This window comes from Amaranthus tricolor, chromosome 16, assembly GCF_026212465.1.
Source record: "Amaranthus tricolor cultivar Red isolate AtriRed21 chromosome 16, ASM2621246v1, whole genome shotgun sequence".
Classification (NCBI taxonomy): Eukaryota; Viridiplantae; Streptophyta; class Magnoliopsida; order Caryophyllales; family Amaranthaceae; genus Amaranthus; species Amaranthus tricolor.
In genome coordinates, this window is record NC_080062.1 from 21,375,442 (window position 1) to 21,392,305 (window position 16,864).

At 37.1% G+C, this 16,864-nt stretch overlaps 1 protein-coding gene across 2 annotated transcripts; it reads right to left on the reverse strand.

Annotated features, from left to right (window-relative positions):
- Positions 1-29: 29 nt before the first annotated feature.
- On the reverse strand, positions 30-10,183 carry LOC130802699 (protein MAIN-LIKE 2). 2 transcript variants are annotated; one of them, XM_057666732.1, is made up of 6 exons: positions 9,949-10,183; positions 2,908-3,000; positions 2,189-2,833; positions 1,916-2,083; positions 1,442-1,834; positions 30-1,195 (listed from the first exon to the last, which is right to left on the reverse strand). In XM_057666732.1, exons 2-6 carry the CDS (start codon positions 2,998-3,000, stop codon positions 392-394), a joined length of 2,103 nt encoding a protein of 700 aa, XP_057522715.1. In that variant the 5' UTR covers positions 9,949-10,183; the 3' UTR covers positions 30-391. The 2 variants fall into 2 exon arrangements, with proteins under 2 accessions (XP_057522715.1, XP_057522716.1); XM_057666733.1 differs by having other exon boundaries at positions 1,442-1,830; positions 1,948-2,083; positions 9,949-10,177.
- Positions 10,184-16,864: the final 6,681 nt, after the last annotated feature.

The window sequence follows — 16,864 nt, forward strand, 5'->3', positions numbered from 1 at the left end:
TTAAAATAAATTACCCAATTTACAAAATATAAACTTAAATGAAGGGGCAGTTATATACTGAGTGAAATTGTTCAGTAAAAATTTATCAGGAATCACACAATCAGTGACTTCCAAATTCCAATTAACAGAAATGGCAGTCGAATCTAATTGCAAAACTATGTGATTCAAATAAACGCTCCAATAACGTTACATGAAGCCCTTCATCATTTCATCTCATTTTCAAGAACTGCGGTTCAGCAAAGTTACTGGAGACGATATGAGGAGCCGGATTCTAGTCATATAAATACACTTATCAGTAAATATGTCAGCAGGCTGCTATGAAATATCGATATTTCTCAGAAGAAACGCCATGTAAAAGCAACAATGACGGATCAATTTGTTCTAGGTAGTGTCATCGAGACTCTTGAGAGCTTTCTTCACTTCTATCGGACGAATGAGGGAGTACCTCGGCAGCCATCTCCAAGGAATGAGGAGTGCACTCATCAAGAGTAGCATGAGGAGAGGAACAACCGTCTTTTCCTTGAATCATCCTAGTTCCATGCTCCTCTAGCTTGATGTCTTCGTCAGAGAGTGGCTCCTCTTGATTATCAAATCTGAGATCCAAACCATTTACATGATCATCATATTTGATGTCGTCATCTGACGGATGACAATGCCGATCTTGATGATCAACAAAAGTTGGTGGCTGTGACCCATCAACACCGTCACAAGACCCAATCTCATTCTCCTGCAAGCATATTTGTGCATCACCTACTACTTCATTGACGGAGATACAAAGCCGAGAATCGTCCATTTCTTCACTTACACCAGTAACATCTGGATGGCACAGGTGTTGATGATTTACTAATCGAACTGGGTGATGTATCTGCTCAATGTATTCAATACCAGTTGCAGCGTAATTTGGTATCAATTGGTCGTCCCTACTAATACTATTTTCTCGACATTGTTCCAGCTCTTCCTTCCGCCTTCGTTTACCCATGCCCTTTCTTCTGATCTTCTCCTTACCCCTACCTCTCTTACTGCAATCCTCGTTTTCTGGCGGTGGTGAAGCAACCATGACAACACTTCCTGCTTGATCTCTTAGACATTCATGAACTACATACCTAATCCTTGTTATCGAGTGTATTTGTTCATTATCTAAACCTTGTAGGGACATTGTATCTGCAATGTGTGCGACTTCTTGAAGTGTTGAGTTCTAGAAGTTTTTTGAGATCGGAAAAAAATCGTAGGCAAAACAAAGGAACAAAAGAAAAGGGATTAACTCAGCTGTATATACAATCAATTTTCAATTAAGAAAAGTTCAAATTAAACGCCTTTCTATAACATGTCTAATGACACTTAATAAGAAAATCTTTGCACAAATCATCAATAAAGCACCTCTCAAAACAAAATTTAATTGACAAATCATGTAAAACGAACAAAAGAAAAGAAAAAAGATTACCATTCTTTGAAACTCCGATGCAAGAGGAATCGGTCGTCCTACAAACCTACGTGTAATTCTCAAATACCAATGCATATATTTGCTGTCATCAGCATCTTCTCCACTATGTATGATTTGGAGATGACGTTCGGACCATTCTTTGAGCTCTGACTCCATTTTCCCTGACAAGTCCACTCCACCATCAACCCCACGGCTCTTCCTCTCCCAACGATCTACAGGTTCTGGGATCGGTTGATGAGGCATGCCATACTGCTTCATGCAACGATCTGGCAGGTGTCGCTCCGCCTTATCGAAGCAAATCAACATTGTTTTAGACCTTCCCAAAACTAAGCTGCTCGCTATCTCATCGGGTATTACCATGGGATCCACATTCTGATAGGGGAACCAATCTACCTGCAACAAAAGGAAAAAAGGCCCTTTGTGATCTGAACATTATATTGCATCTCAAGAAAAGACTGATCATAGCTTGCATACATCAGTTGGCTTTAACGAGTCCAGCGCCTTACGGTAGAAGTTTATATCACGATTGGTAGTTGGACCACTTTGCTTTCCTTTCCACCGCAGAACTAGAGGAAAATTATCATAATACGAGTCTTGACCAAGTTTGGGTCTGCCAATGTTGAGGTGGAAGTAGCTCCAACACTAGGCATGCATAAAAGACAAATCACCAAAAGCGTGTGAAAACTCAAAGCAAAACATCATTAAAAAGAACGTAATTAGGGAACACAAAAAGCAGAATAGAAATACCTGCAATAGGGTTAAGCTGCCACTGACAGTGCTCTGGGATCTAAGAGAAGCATTACCAAGTGCCCTATACAAAAAAGCCAATGCTGCAGCACCCCATGCATACTTCCCACTTAAATCAAAATCCTCAAAAAGAGGGAGGTACATCACTGGGACTTTATTACCGGTAGTTGTGGAAAAAATTGTACTTCCAACAAGGTAAAGAAGATAAGCCCGGGTATGACGTTTTATGTCTTCATTTGATGCATTTTCTGGACAACGGGAAAAGCATTCTTTAAGCCAACTCAGCTTCACCATGCCACCACTAGTGTAACCAGAGTCCGGTGCCTTCCCCAGATATCTTTCACATACAGCATCACATGTCGTGTATGTGACCCCTATAACAGGTTCTCCATCAATTGCAAGTCCAAGTAAATAGGCAACATCTTCAAGAGTAATGGTCATTTCACCAACTGTCAGATGAAATGTATTCGTTTCCCGACGCCATCTTTCAACTAATGCAGATATCAATGGATTGTCTAAGCTAATTGCAGGGATGAATCTTAAGTACCCAAATCCAGCCCTCTCAATTAAGTCGATCTGTTTGGGTGTTAGTATCCACTGATCAAGCTTGGAAGTGTGCTCATGACATCTAAGTGCCCCGCGCTCCTGAAATTTCCATTTCAAGCATGAATATAAAGAACAATATATATTGCATAACAGCACATTGCCAAAATATTTACCTGCCCTTCCCAAATAGCAGTAGACACATGCTTCTCTTGATCATATAGCACAGAATCATCCAGCGGTCCTGGATTAAATGCATAAAGCTCCATCTACGAGAGTGAATTCAGAAAAGTCAGAAACTGAGATCAGCCGGAAACCATCAAAATGACTCAAATCAACGTTCACAAGCCTAAGAGTAGGTGGACATTCATGAAATAGTTTAAGTTTGAGTGCACGAAAGGATCACATTAAGTCTAAGGCAATGAAAATTCAGACAAGCAAACTTTTTAGAGAAAAAGGTATTAATTGGCACGAATAATCTAAACAGCACATTATGAATAATAAAATTTTGAAAAAAAAAAATCAAAACTAAAGGGAAAAGGACACTATAGTTTTCAAAGTAATTAAGTAACTTGAATAAAAGATGCTATTCTTTCCGCACTATGCAATAACAGAATGTATCCAGCACTATAACATCAATGTCAGTCTTAATCCTAACAATATTAGCTCAGGTACATGAATCGAAACAAATCAATGCGAGTGATCAACATTACTAAAGCTTATACAAATCGTATGCTCTTGCCCATTTTTGAGATGAAGCCTTTGGTGCATATTGCAAAATTACAATTTCGATCATGAATGCGGTGACAATCACAGTGACGTAGTAACGAGGGTGATGCAATTGTCTTAACGCCATTGAAAACATGTAATAATCCCTGAACCAACCTAAAACATGATTCTTATAAACCTTTATGGTGTGGGTATTCTCATTTAAAAACTTTTAGCACATGATCGATATGAAATAAAGCGGCTTTGTTTTTAAATTATGTTTTGTTGTTATGGGTAATTTATAAATCTTCCAAAATTTAAGGTATCATACAAACTAAAATTCTATTTCTACCTAAATACAAAAGTATTGGTAGTATTTATGTGATTCAAACCAAAACATCTCTTTTTAATTAGCATAGCAATGGTAAACAAAATTTAACATAGACCAACCAAATCTGACATCATTAAGCAAACATTTAAATGAGATTATTACACAAAAGGTTAGACCACAAGGAATTAATGACCTTCCTACTTCAAGCCTACTTGTTTTCTCAAAACAAGCTCAAAAAATAACCTCTACCAATCAACGTATTTCATCTCATTATCCCTAACCTTTAATTTTTAATTGGTTTCAAGTATTCCACATTGAAATAGCTACAAAATGATGAAAAAAAATAAGCAAAGCTCATGATGAGATTAGCATGAAGGCTCTCCAAACACCTTATTTAAAATGTCTCTAACATCAACTCTACTTTGCAATTTGACTAGGAAAATTATTTAGTTAATGAAATGCTCGTTGAATGCTACTTTACATAAGATAATAGCATGAAGCTCAAGCCACATTCAACATCCAGTTTAAAGAAATAGGTCATAATGTACTAGAATTTCAGAATTCTTTCGGCAGTGGCGGATCCACGGTTCAGAGTCCCAGGGACAACAACAAATTTCGGTGGAGTTTCGTTTGTAAAATTCACAACTAATTTTTTTTTTGCCAAAATGACATGTATAAGCACAATGATCCCAAACCAAACTCAAAATAATATAAAATGGATCGATTAACATCATCACCTCAAATGGTGGCAACCCAAAAGTTTAATGAAGTTCAATCAACATCATCCTCACACAATGAAGTTCAAATTTACAATGAACAAAGTGATCCAAGTTTAGGATCATATGACCTAGAGGAAGCACAAGCAAATCAATCTGACACCAACAATTCAGATGAAAAGAAGGAATTGTATGCTACTTTACATGGGCCAAGCATAACAGGACCTAGATGCAGCTTGTACATCATTTATCCATCATCATATTTCAAAGGGTGATGCTTGCACACCAAGTTAGGAGACCGTCATGGACCCAGTTGCACCAAGGCCCATAATACATCACACATACACCAGGAGGGAGAGACATTAGAAGCTTACAGGTTGTCATTCTGTTTTGGAAAGAATCTTTTTGTTATATGAATGTTGAGCTGTACTTTTTTGAGTGCTTTCTAGAATACTGTACTTGCTTTAAATAGCCTAAGGGGAGGAAGATCCAGGGGGGCTGGCAGTACCATTTTGTAGTACCTTGTGGGAGTTACTGGGCCACTTAAAGAGCTCAGGGGAGTACATTGCTCTCTATTATCATAATATAAGCATACCACCCTTTTTCTCTTTCTATCTCTCGTCTTTTCTTTTTCTCTACTACTAATTTCTTCTTCTTCCTCTTCTTTTTTTCCTTGTTAGTGCAGTAAGCTAGTACTTTAATCATAACAGTGGTATCAGAGCATTACATGATCACTATGGGGCCCACACAAACCCATAACACCTGAATCGAGGTGTTGGAAGAGAACGTCTTGGCTTTGCAGGCTTCCATTCCGGAAATGCAAGGGACCTTGGAAAGCCGTATCTCAGAAATGATGCAACAAATGGAGGTGAATCAGTTCAAACTCAGTGATGAGTATAGTCGGAAGGTGGAAAGCTATGTTCAGGGGCAAGAGGATATAAAAAGTACCATGAGTATACTGATGGCGGAAGTGAAGAATATCAGGGCTAAGGTGGGAAGCTTGAATGAGGAAAACATCACCCAACAATCCTCACATACCAGGGATAATGATAATGGAGAAAATTCCAAATTCTCTAGTTTGGGATTCGATCAAAGGAGAAGACGAGATGGTCAGACTGAAAATGTGAGAGAAAATAGTAACTGGAGATTGAGGCGCCTTGAATTTCCCATTTTTTCTGGTGAAGACCCAGAGGGATGGATTGTGAAGGCAGAGAGGAGTTTTGACTTCTACTAGATGACCGTGAAAGAGAAGATGAAAGTCGCCGTAGTGGGTCTTGAAGGAGATGCCTTGCACTGGTTTCGATGGGAAAACAAAAGGAAGTCGATAACCACCTGGAGAGTACTGAAAAGAATGATGCTCCGACATTTTAGGGCACAAAGTGGTGGGTTATTGATGGAATAATGGTTGACGGTGTGGCAAGAAGGGGACATGGAGGAGTATGAACGACGTTTCATACAGTTGGCGGCAAATGTGGAAGAGGAGTTTAGTGAGGAGTTCTTGCTAGCTAACTTCATCAAAGGATAGGAGAGCAAAATTCAAGTGGAGTTGTGTTTAATGGAACCGGCGACAATGGAAGAGGCTTTGGAATGGGCTGTAAAAATAGAAGAAAAATAAAAATAAACCCGCTACCCAGAAAACCCAATTCCACCCACATAACCCACAACCAAACCACCCACGCCATGAGAGCACTATAAATCTTACCGAAAAAGAATTCCAGGAAAAAAAATCGAAGGGTTTATGTTTTCGCTACGACGAAAATGGAGGATCGGGTATTTATGTAAGAGAAGGGAGTTGAGTATTCTTATAGTAGGGGAAGCGGATAATGATGAGGAAGTTGAGGATGAGTTCTTTGATGTTGAGGAGGAAAATGTGGGAATCATTGAAAAACCAGTGAGTGTATCACTTAATTCGCTGGTGGGCATCGATAATCCAAAAACAATGAAACTGGTGGGAAGCATCGAAGGAGCAAAGGTGGTAGTGATGATCGATCCTGGAGCAACCCATGACTTCATATCCCCAAGCATTATTCAGAAACTTAACCTACCCATAACCACAATGGAGGAGTTCGGAGTGACCTTGGGAACCAGGGAGACGCGAATGGGCAAGGGCAGCTGCCAACAGATCACCTTGGATTTGGGTATGATAAAAATTACAGAGAACTTTTTGCCTTTAGAATTGGGATTGAATGGCTAGCAAAGCTGGGCACCTTTGCTACCAATTGGAAAACTCCTATGATGAAATTCCAGTGGCAAGGGAGTAAGGTGATATTGAAGGAAGACCCGACATTGGAACGGCCACTCATAACCTTGAAATCTATAATGAAGACCATTCGAAAAGAAGGAGAGGGAGTCTTGATTGAACTCAATAGCATACGAGGGGAGGAAGCCACTAAGACTGATGTTCCAGTAGAGGTGCCAAAAGATTTGGAGGTCGTAATTGAACAGTATGCAACTGTTTTTGCCATGCCACCACGGCTGCCGCCCAAACGATCCAAGCAACATCACATTGTTTTGAAGGAAGGAACAAATCCGATAAACGTTAAACCCTACCGGTTCCCACAGATTCAGAAGGATGAAATTGAGAGGTTGGTGTCTGACATGTTGCAAGCCGGTATCATCCAACCCTCATGTAGCCCTTTTTCGAGTCCAGTACTAGTGAAGAAGAAAGATGGCTCGTGGAGATTTTGTATTGATTACTGAGCCCTTAATAAGGAAACGGTTGCCGAATAATATCCCATACCTGTCATCGAAGAACTTTTAGATGAACTCCAAGGGGCTACGATTTTTTCCAAGATAGATTTGAAGTTGGGTTACCACCAAATTCGTATGAGGGATGAAGATGAGCAAAAAATAGCTTTTAGCACACACGACGGCCATTACGAATTTATGGTTATGCCTTTCGCACTCACCAATGCCCCGACCACATTTCAATCACTCATGAATGAGGTATTCAAACCATTCCTTCGTCGGTTTGTTCTTGTGTTTTTCGATGATATTCTCGTTTATAGCTTGTCTATGGCCGATCATGTGCAACACCTTTTGATGGTACTGGAAACCTTGGCGCAACATCAGCTTTATGCTAATGCGAAGAAATGTGAAATTGGTAAGTCAAGAGTAGCCTACTTAGGATATATTGTCTCGGGAGAAGGAATAACAATGGATGCCGATAAGATTAAGGCAATGCAGGAATGGCCCTTACCACAAAATCTCATACAACTTCGAGGTTTTCTGGGATTAACTGGGTATTATAGACGTTTTATATGAAATTGTGCAATCCTTGCCACCCCTTTAACCCAGCAGCTGAGAAAGAACAGTTTTAAATAGAATTGTGAGGCCATAACAGCTTTTGAAGCTCTAAAATCTACCATGTAGACAGCACTAGTACCAGCCATCCCTAATTTTTCCATACCTTTTGTCATTGAGGCAGATGCTTCGGGCCATGGATTTGGAGCAATCTTAACCCAAAATAAGTACCCCATCGCTTATTTTAGCAAGGCTTTGGGGCCTCGGGGACAGGCGAAATCCATCAACGAAAAAGAATTGATGGCAATTGTGTGGGCAGTTCAAAAGTGGCGACACTACTTAATTGGCACACATTTTGTTGTATAGACGGATCAGAGGAGCCTTCGTTTCATTCTGAAGCAACGGGAGGTTGGAATTGATTATCAAAGGTGGGTTAGCAAACTCTTGGGTTATGATTTCGAGATCCAATTTAAACCAGGCATCACAAACAAAGTTGCCGATACTTTATCAAGACACCCACTGTTCATGGTAATCCAATATAATGCCATCATTGTTTCTTCCTGCTTAGTAAATTGGGAGGTGCTTCGTCAGGAGATTATGATGGATACTACTTTGAGCAAGCTGAGAGCAAATTTGGAGAGTTAAGGAGGAGAGATAGCAGGGTATTATATCCTTCACGGCCAACTATTGTATAAAGGCAGGATGGTAATTCCCATAACGTCTTCCATGATTGATAAATTGTTGTTTGAATATCACATGTCAGCCAAAGGAGGCCACAATGGAGAGTATAAGACATATTTACGATTGGCGGAGGATTGGTATTGGGAGGGAATGCGCAAGACAGTAACAGAGCTTGTTCGTCGTTGTGAGGTATGCCAACAAAAGGCGTCGCACCAACAACCGGCTGGCCTTTTGCAAGCATTACCCATTCCAAGTCAAGTGTGGGAAGAAATTACAATGGATTTTGGTGTTTCTCAAATTACAACCTTATCGACAATAGTCCTTGGCAAGGCGCCCTTGTGACAAGTTGGTTGCCAAGTTTTATGGGCCCTATAAGATCATTGAGAAGATAGGAGAGGTGGCCTACAAGCTGAACCTTCCTAAAGGAAGCAAGATACATCCTGTTTTCCATGTGTCTCAACTTAAGGCAGTTCATGGGGCTTCCTTCAATCCAACTCCACTCCCAACCCAACTGTCTCAATCATTGGAGCTATTGATCGCACCTGAGGCAGTATTGAATGTTCGTCAGCACCTTACTAAAGGCAGGGAGACAGTCCACTGAAGTTTTGATCCTATGGAAGGGGCTGCCTGAAGCAGAAGCTACATAGGAACCTTACTCATGCATCATGTCCATTTTTCCAACCTTCCACCTTGAGGACAAGGTGACTTTCAATGGGGGTGGTATTGTCATGGACCCAGCTGCACCAAAGCCCATAATACATCACACATACACCAGGAGGGAAAGACATTAGAAGCTTACAGGCTGTCATTCTGTTTTGGAAAGAATCTTTCTGTTATATGAATGCTGAGCTGTACTTTTTTGAGTGCTTTCTAGAATATTGTACTTGCTTTAAATAGCCTAAGGGGAGGAAGATCCAGGGGCTGGCAGTACCATTTTGTAGTACCTTGTGGGAGTTACTGGGCCACTCAAAGAGCTCAGGGGAGTACATTGCTCTCTATTATCATAATATAAGCATACCACCCTTTTTCTCATTCTATCTCTCTTCTTTTCTTTTTCTCTGCTACTAATTTCTTCTTCTTCCTAATCGTTTTTTCTTGTTAGTGCAGTAAGCTAGTACTTTAATCATAACAGAGACATAAGCCAAGACTCAGTATTGAAACAACTGAATTAGTAGTTAAAATTTGGAATCGTAGTAAAATAGCATCGTTACTAAAATTGAGAAACAAATCCTTCTCTAAAAAGGTAACTAAGCAATCATTCAACAATTTCTCCTATGTTGTTCAACAATTATTCAAAGAAGATAAAAAACAAAAAAAAGACATTTCAAAAATCTAATCAACTACATACACATAAAATTCCAACCCACAAATTACACCAAAAATGGATGATTACCAAGACAATATTAAATAAAGAAAATAAATAAGCTTAAAACAAAACACACTTGAGAAAAATAAATAACAGTTCAAAGAATCAAAACCCTAAGTAGGAATAATAATATGTAAAGAAATAGTAAGAGATATGAGTGTGAAATGTATACCCGGTAAAAATAAGCGGAAACAATTGAGTTATTAGAGATTAAATATCGATCGACGCCATGAATAGGCGGCAGGGGCTGGCGGCAGTTGGTCACTAGCGGCGGTGGCTGGGCTGGCGACTGGTGGAAGAAATTTTAGGTTTAAGGAATACGTACAGAAGCGAGAACATGAGAGAATCAGGGAAGAGACGGAAAGGTGTTAGTCGCGCGTTTCAATTCAGAAAATCTGAATTAATTTTAATTTTTAAATTATCTTTAAGTCACGCAGGTGGTGCCCCTATTTAAATTCGCCCATGAGCCTAGGGCCATGATTATTAAAATTACGATTCTGATCTATAATTTTACGATTTTACGATCCAAAAATAAGCGAGCGATTTAAATCATACGTAGAATCGTGAGTTGATAGAATCTTACGATTTTACCCAAAATAAAATTTGTAGAGGTAGAATCATAATACGATTCTACGATCCAATGATTTATGGATTCGATTCTAAAAATTTAATCTTAATTTTTTAATTTTTCTTATATACCATCTTTCATTAATTTTTCTTACAATTTAACGATCTATCATCATATTTTTTAAAAAATAAATTTCTTCATCTGTATGAAGATTTAAACTAATTATTAAATATTTTTCTATTTTATTCTTAAAAATAAAGTGAATGAAACTTTAATTAATAAACTTAAACTTTTGAGGTGAATAATTACGCCAGATAGCAAATTTAAATTTATTGTAGAATATTAAGATTCTACGATTCGATTCTACAAGTTTGAAAGATTCAAAGTAGAATTCCGATTTTAACAACTTTGGATAGGCCATAAATAGAAGCAATCATAAAAAGATATCTTAATTTAAGTTCATAATACTTCCTTTTATCTTAATTTAGATGTTATAATATAGTACATCATATGATTTTCCGGATTAGATAACATAATATAAAATGATAAATCGTTGTTACTTTCACTTTTCATTTTGAGTTACACAAGCCACACTCAACACCTAAACAAAGGTTTCGAATCCTTACTCCACAATATAGCTGTTACAACGACAATTCAACTATTTACAACACATATTTAACTTCATAAAAGGACAAATGTAGAATACATGGATGAATAAAATTCAGTAACGTGTTAAAAACTGAGCATAAAATGAAAGATTTCAAAATAGTAGCAATTAGCAAACCGAATAACATAGATGTGTTTAAATATTATTACATAAATATGTACTAAATAATCTTCGAGATTCAACAATATGTATCATGACTCATGATTGCCATCTCTTTGTACATGTCTCGAATTTTAAGACATTATTTCTTAGTAACATATGACATAACTAAAAATCTATGGCCATTTCCACAATTTATGGTTCATTTTGCACTTGATATTTTTAGGTTGAGTAAAAGGATATCTTGAAAACACTCATACGATTATTAAACGATAGAATTCAGCAAATGAAATAACTATATAGATTTTCTAGCATAAATTGTTTCTTTTAATAGATGAAAAAAGAAGGAGCATATTGTATCATTATCTTCATCATACTCAATATCTCACTCAAAGGCAGGATCTGGGTGAGGAAATGTGACAAACAATCCATACCTGTATTCCCTTTAAGGGAGGACTAGAGGAAAATGATCTATGTTACCCCCAAAAAGAAAGAGCCCTGCATAAGAGGAAATGGGTGACAACTGACAATGTTATCTAAAGAGAGAAAAAAACTATTGGTTACATAAAGAAAGCATTGATAGGACACTGAACTAGGATAAAGCCATTAAGTATAAGAAGGAATAGAACAGTAAACTAGGACGAGGAGATTATGCATTGATAGGAATAGAACACTAATCTATGACAACAAAAATTGTTTCACAACAAGGAGCTAAATACTTGTAGATTTTAATCTTGTAATCATACTAGACACATCATACAAGTTAAAAGTCTAACAAAATCCCATTTTTCAACATATTAGGAGAAAAAGCCAATAGCATATAAAAGGATGCTTCGGCATTAACCAACAAACAAAAAAGATAATAATAAAATAGGTTACACTGTGTTCAAATGTGAGACTATAAACTAAACATTTGATACAAAGCAAGACTTTACATGTAATACACTAGCCAAATTTGATAACAGGAAACAAAGAGATTTTTTTAACTATAATCTTCACCGAGCATTGTTTTCGATTCCATAAATTGTACTAGTTAGTGCAAGAGCCAAACTACCCATGTTTGGAGATGACTTCAATCACACATTGGGCAAATGCAATTCACTAGCTTGCTATAATGAACGAAGTGTGAGGAATGCTAGGGAGGATGTGTGGATTGAAGGAGGGTCTTTGATGTGCCATGGTGATAGAGTAACTAAAAAATAAGATGTGAGTGCATGAAGGGCACCTTGAACAAGGCTAAAGGTACACAAATGGGTATGGGCATGGGTCGGATCTAGGTAAGGTCCAACAAGATCCTGATCCAGACTCTATTTTATATTGGACCCAAACCTGAACCCAGATTCATAGGGTCTGAAAATTTTGGACCCAGACCTAAACCTTTAGGGTGTGGCGAGTCTAGGATCTGAAAATTTTCGTCCATCTTCTCATACTTCATAATAATTAAATGACCACATGTATGATGTTCGTAACAACCCGGCTTAGTGGTTGACTAAGCAAGACAGGTCATCACGGGGTTTATTTCCCAAGAAATTTAAATCTCAATTCCAAAACTTGAGCAAAGGGGTCTCTAGTTCTAAAACATAGCTAAAACAGCTAATTTTCAAACTAATCATCTAACTAAAATACAAAGTAATCATAAAAGCCGTTCTAAAAGTCCAATATAACCAACACAACCAAGTCTAATATACATTAATTAAAAACCTAATACAATATTACAACTTCTCACGTACTTAGCTCAATATAACATCCATGTAACTCTAATCATCACCGTTAACCCATCGTTCCCGACCGATTCCGATCTGTAGTGAATCTAAAAGATGGAAACAATAGAAGGTTAGGTTTAATTGAATGAGAAGTTACAATCCAAAACAAAACACAATAATTCAAATCATAGGTTTAAAAATAACATCAGTTTCCTAGATTTATGTGCGCACAGGGAGTCTAGTTTGAGAGGTGCCCCATAACTCTAAGGCTATGTCACTCTCGGGTGAAGCTAGTCAACATCTGAATGACAAATTGCCTCAAAAACAGGGAGTAGGGGACAATGTCCCTCAACTTCGTCAATGACCAGCTCGCAAGCTTGATCCGTTGACCATATCATAATATCAACATAAGCAGTCACAACAACATTTGTCTCAACAATTTTCAAATTCGAAAGAGCTTTAGTAAAAGTTTATTTTCAAGAAATGTAGTCTGATCAGACCCCTTTAAGGGACTGCTACTACTCACCGACAACGTCGCTTCTAGGAGTCGAATCTAGTCCTTAGCTAACAACTAGAAGGATTCTTCGATGATATCATCTCCTGAAGCATAACAAAATCGCAACATCACCAAAGAGCATTCAATACTACTATACTAACATATAACTTATTACATCTCCTTCTATGACTGTAGCTTAAACCAAGATTTTATCCTAGCAATACGGATCCTCAAAGAATAGAGCATGTTTTAACTCAACCCCCAATATGTCATCAAATTATTATAATCGTGATCTAAACTAATGTACATTCTTTTAAACTGCCGCATTTCTTTTTTTTTTTTGTATTTCTAACTAAACAATGTGTACATTCAAACCCAACTCAAGAATTTTCAAAAGAATATACTCCCTCCAATCCACTAGTAATGACTCATTTACTTTTTGGATACTATTCATTGATTACTCTTAATTTATATTTTATTATTAATTTATAAGTTAAAACATAGTCAAGTGAGATCTTGTTTTATTCATCTCAATTCAAGGATTATTTATATAACTTTTCCATAATTTTAATTATGCACTATTACAGATGTTAATGATTGAATAAGTGCATTGCATAGAGTGCATAAAGCAAATGGGACATTACTAGGAGTAATAATCTCTTCAAGAACATCAAACTTTCAATTCAATAAAACAACAATATTCTATCCCACAAGCAATAATCTTCCAATTAAAGAATCTCCTAATTTATTTAAGAATACCAAACTTTTCAATTCCTTCACCAATATTAGACCTTTCCCCACAAACTCATACTAATTTTCAACATTTCTTACTGACCTTCAAGACTCGACGACGTAATCCAACATTAATAATTTGCAATTAGATATCAATTGTTCAATTAAATGGCTAAATCAATAACTTGGTCTTTTATTTGATGATTACTCTTTGCTAGGGAAGAAAATACAATCACTAGTGGAATAAACCTTATATGTTGCGTAACATATGTCGCGCTTTTATAAAAACACAACATAAAAGTAGTAGAAAAATTAGGCAAAAAAAAATACAGTATATGCCGCGGTTCTCTGAGAATCACAGCATATACCCCTTTTTTTTGATAAAATTCTACCTTCATTCATACAGTAGATTCAAAACCCACGAAAATTAATATTTGTTTTCAAAACCCGCCTTACTTCGACATTTGCTCATTCCTCTTCATCTTCTTCAACCTTCTTCTTCAACCCATGAAAATTTGTTTTCCTTCCTCCTTTTCTTCTTCAAGCTTTAACTTCTTTAAAACCCACGAAAATTGTTGTTCTTCTTCTTCTTCAAAACCCATGCAATTGTTTTAGGGCTTCGTTTTTTAAGGTATAATTTCTTCTTCAATGCCTACGAAAATTGTTGTTGTTGTTGTTCTTCTTTTTTAGTTTTTCAAGCTTTATAGTATGCTAGTTATATGAATCTTACTTAGGTTTTTTGATGGTAAAGGTATTTATTGTTGTCTTTGTTTTTTAAGGTATATATAATTGTCTTCGTTTTTTGATGCAAGTTATGTGAATCTCACTTAGGTTTTGACAAATTGGTATTTGGAGATTGGTATGTGAAGGTATGTGAAGCTATTCTTAGAAGCATACAATATAAAGGCTTTTTAAACAATCTAAGGTATAATTTCTTCAACTTTTTAGTTTTTCAAACTTCATGGTATTTTAGGTTTTATTCAAGCTTCAACCTTTGAACGTATATTGTGTATGAGTTTGTTTTTGTGTATAAGTACGAATTTTAAAGTGTAAGTTTGTAACTTAAATGTTGTGTATAACTTGGAATGTTATGTATAAGTTTATTTTTGTGTAATATAAGTATGAATTTTAACGTATAAGTTTGTAACTTGGAATGTGGTGTAAAATGTCATTGTGTATAAGTTATGTAAGTATAAGTTTATAACTTGGAATGTTGTGTATATAAGTTTGTTTTTGTGAATTGTAAGTATAAATTTTGAAGAATAAGTTTATAACTTGAATGGTGTGTATAATTTAAAATGTTGTGTGTTTCGGTAAAGAAACGAGGAAGTGTAAGAGTGCACCATGTTTGACATGGCGCAGGTTTCTAACGCATTCAAGACCATATACTTGGGATTAGTTTTCATCAACAATAGCGTGTGCAAGCAAACAAGCGGTTGTGTCACTCGAGTACAATTTGTATTGTGTGTTTGTGTGTGAAGTTGGTCAGTAGCTGTGCAAAGCTGATCAGGTTTTATTCATGTAACAGTAGCAACATGATGTACAACAGCAACATGGATTTACAACAAGGACCTCAACAAGAGGGGAATGGCACTAACCAGGACAACCTAAGTCTTGACAATCAAGAACAAACATCCCAAAGAGACTTAAACCCACAAGAACAGAACCAAGAAGAAACAGCTTGCCAGCCTACCTTGCAAGGCACCTGGAGATCAGACTTTTGCATCAAGAATCAAGAAAATCCAAGGAACCTCATCAATGCAAATAGACCAAGAAGCCAAGGCCCAAAAGTAACCCTAATAGTCCACACACAGAGACAGCAAGATCAGTGTCAGAAGTTCTGGTTCAGTATTGCTCTTATGTCTAAGTCTTTGTTTCTGAATAAGTGCTTGGCACGTAACTTTTAAATAAGGCTTAGGATGATTGTTAGACCCATAAACTAGCCGTTGTCTTGTGTAATCAGCTCTATATAAAGGGCTCATATCATTGCATTGAATTCAGATTTTTATGATTAAATAAACCCATGTTTTAGAGAGAATTCTTCTTTGGAATGAAAGTGTGAGTGAATCACTTCTCCTTGTCCAACCAAGTTGTGAGTGAAGAAAATTGGGGAAGATAAGAACCTAAACAAATCAAGGGAGTGAACCAAGATTTGATTAGGAGGATAGGAGCTTGTTTTGGTGAGTGAAGCCAACAAGATCACATCCAAGATTAGAGAAATCTGATCATATCCTTGTTGTTTTTTAGTAGTTCTTGAAGGGCCTTATATATTCCACAAACAATCAAGTTTGGCCTCATCTTCGGGTCCAAATTTGGTGCAAAGAGACACTTGAAATACCTGAAGTGGAATTGTTATCAAAGTCAATGGTCAATGAATTGGAAGTGAGATGTAACCCTTCAGTGGAAGTGACCTGGAGTCCTGCAACACAACACGTTAGCCTTGCCCGGGGAGTGATCTCCCGGAAAACCCCTCCGACGCTCAAGTCAAATCGGAGATGAGAGATCTATGAATGAATGATAATAAATTGAATGCAAGAATGTAGATATCAGGATACTGGTTGTTTATATTTTGGTAGGTTGGTGAAGATGATGGTGAGTAGAGATTTTGGCAGAGTTTCGGTATGGTATTTTTCTCTTTGGGGATAAATGATGCTAGCTGTCTCCATTTATAGTGATATAGAGGAAGTTATTTCTGGGAGAGAGTAGGTCATCATGGATGTGATGGATAGTAGTGGGTAGTTATTTTAGGGTTAGGAAAGTTACTTACTTGGTGACCAAGCAAGGTAAATGAAAAGTCGTAACAGCCCCTTGACTAAGAGTCAA

Bases quoted from the DNA above. Each gene is read 5' to 3' on its own strand.
- LOC130802699 (XM_057666732.1), bottom strand. From the start codon at position 3,000: ATGGAGCTTTATGCATTTAATCCAGGACCGCTGGATGATTCTGTGCTA. The intron at 2,834-2,907 runs GTAAATATTTTG...TGGAAATTTCAG, and splicing joins CTGCTATTTGGGAAGGGCAG to GAGCGCGGGGCACTTAGATG. The intron at 1,196-1,441 runs GTAATCTTTTTT...AAAAACTTCTAG, and splicing joins CATCGGAGTTTCAAAGAATG to AACTCAACACTTCAAGAAGT.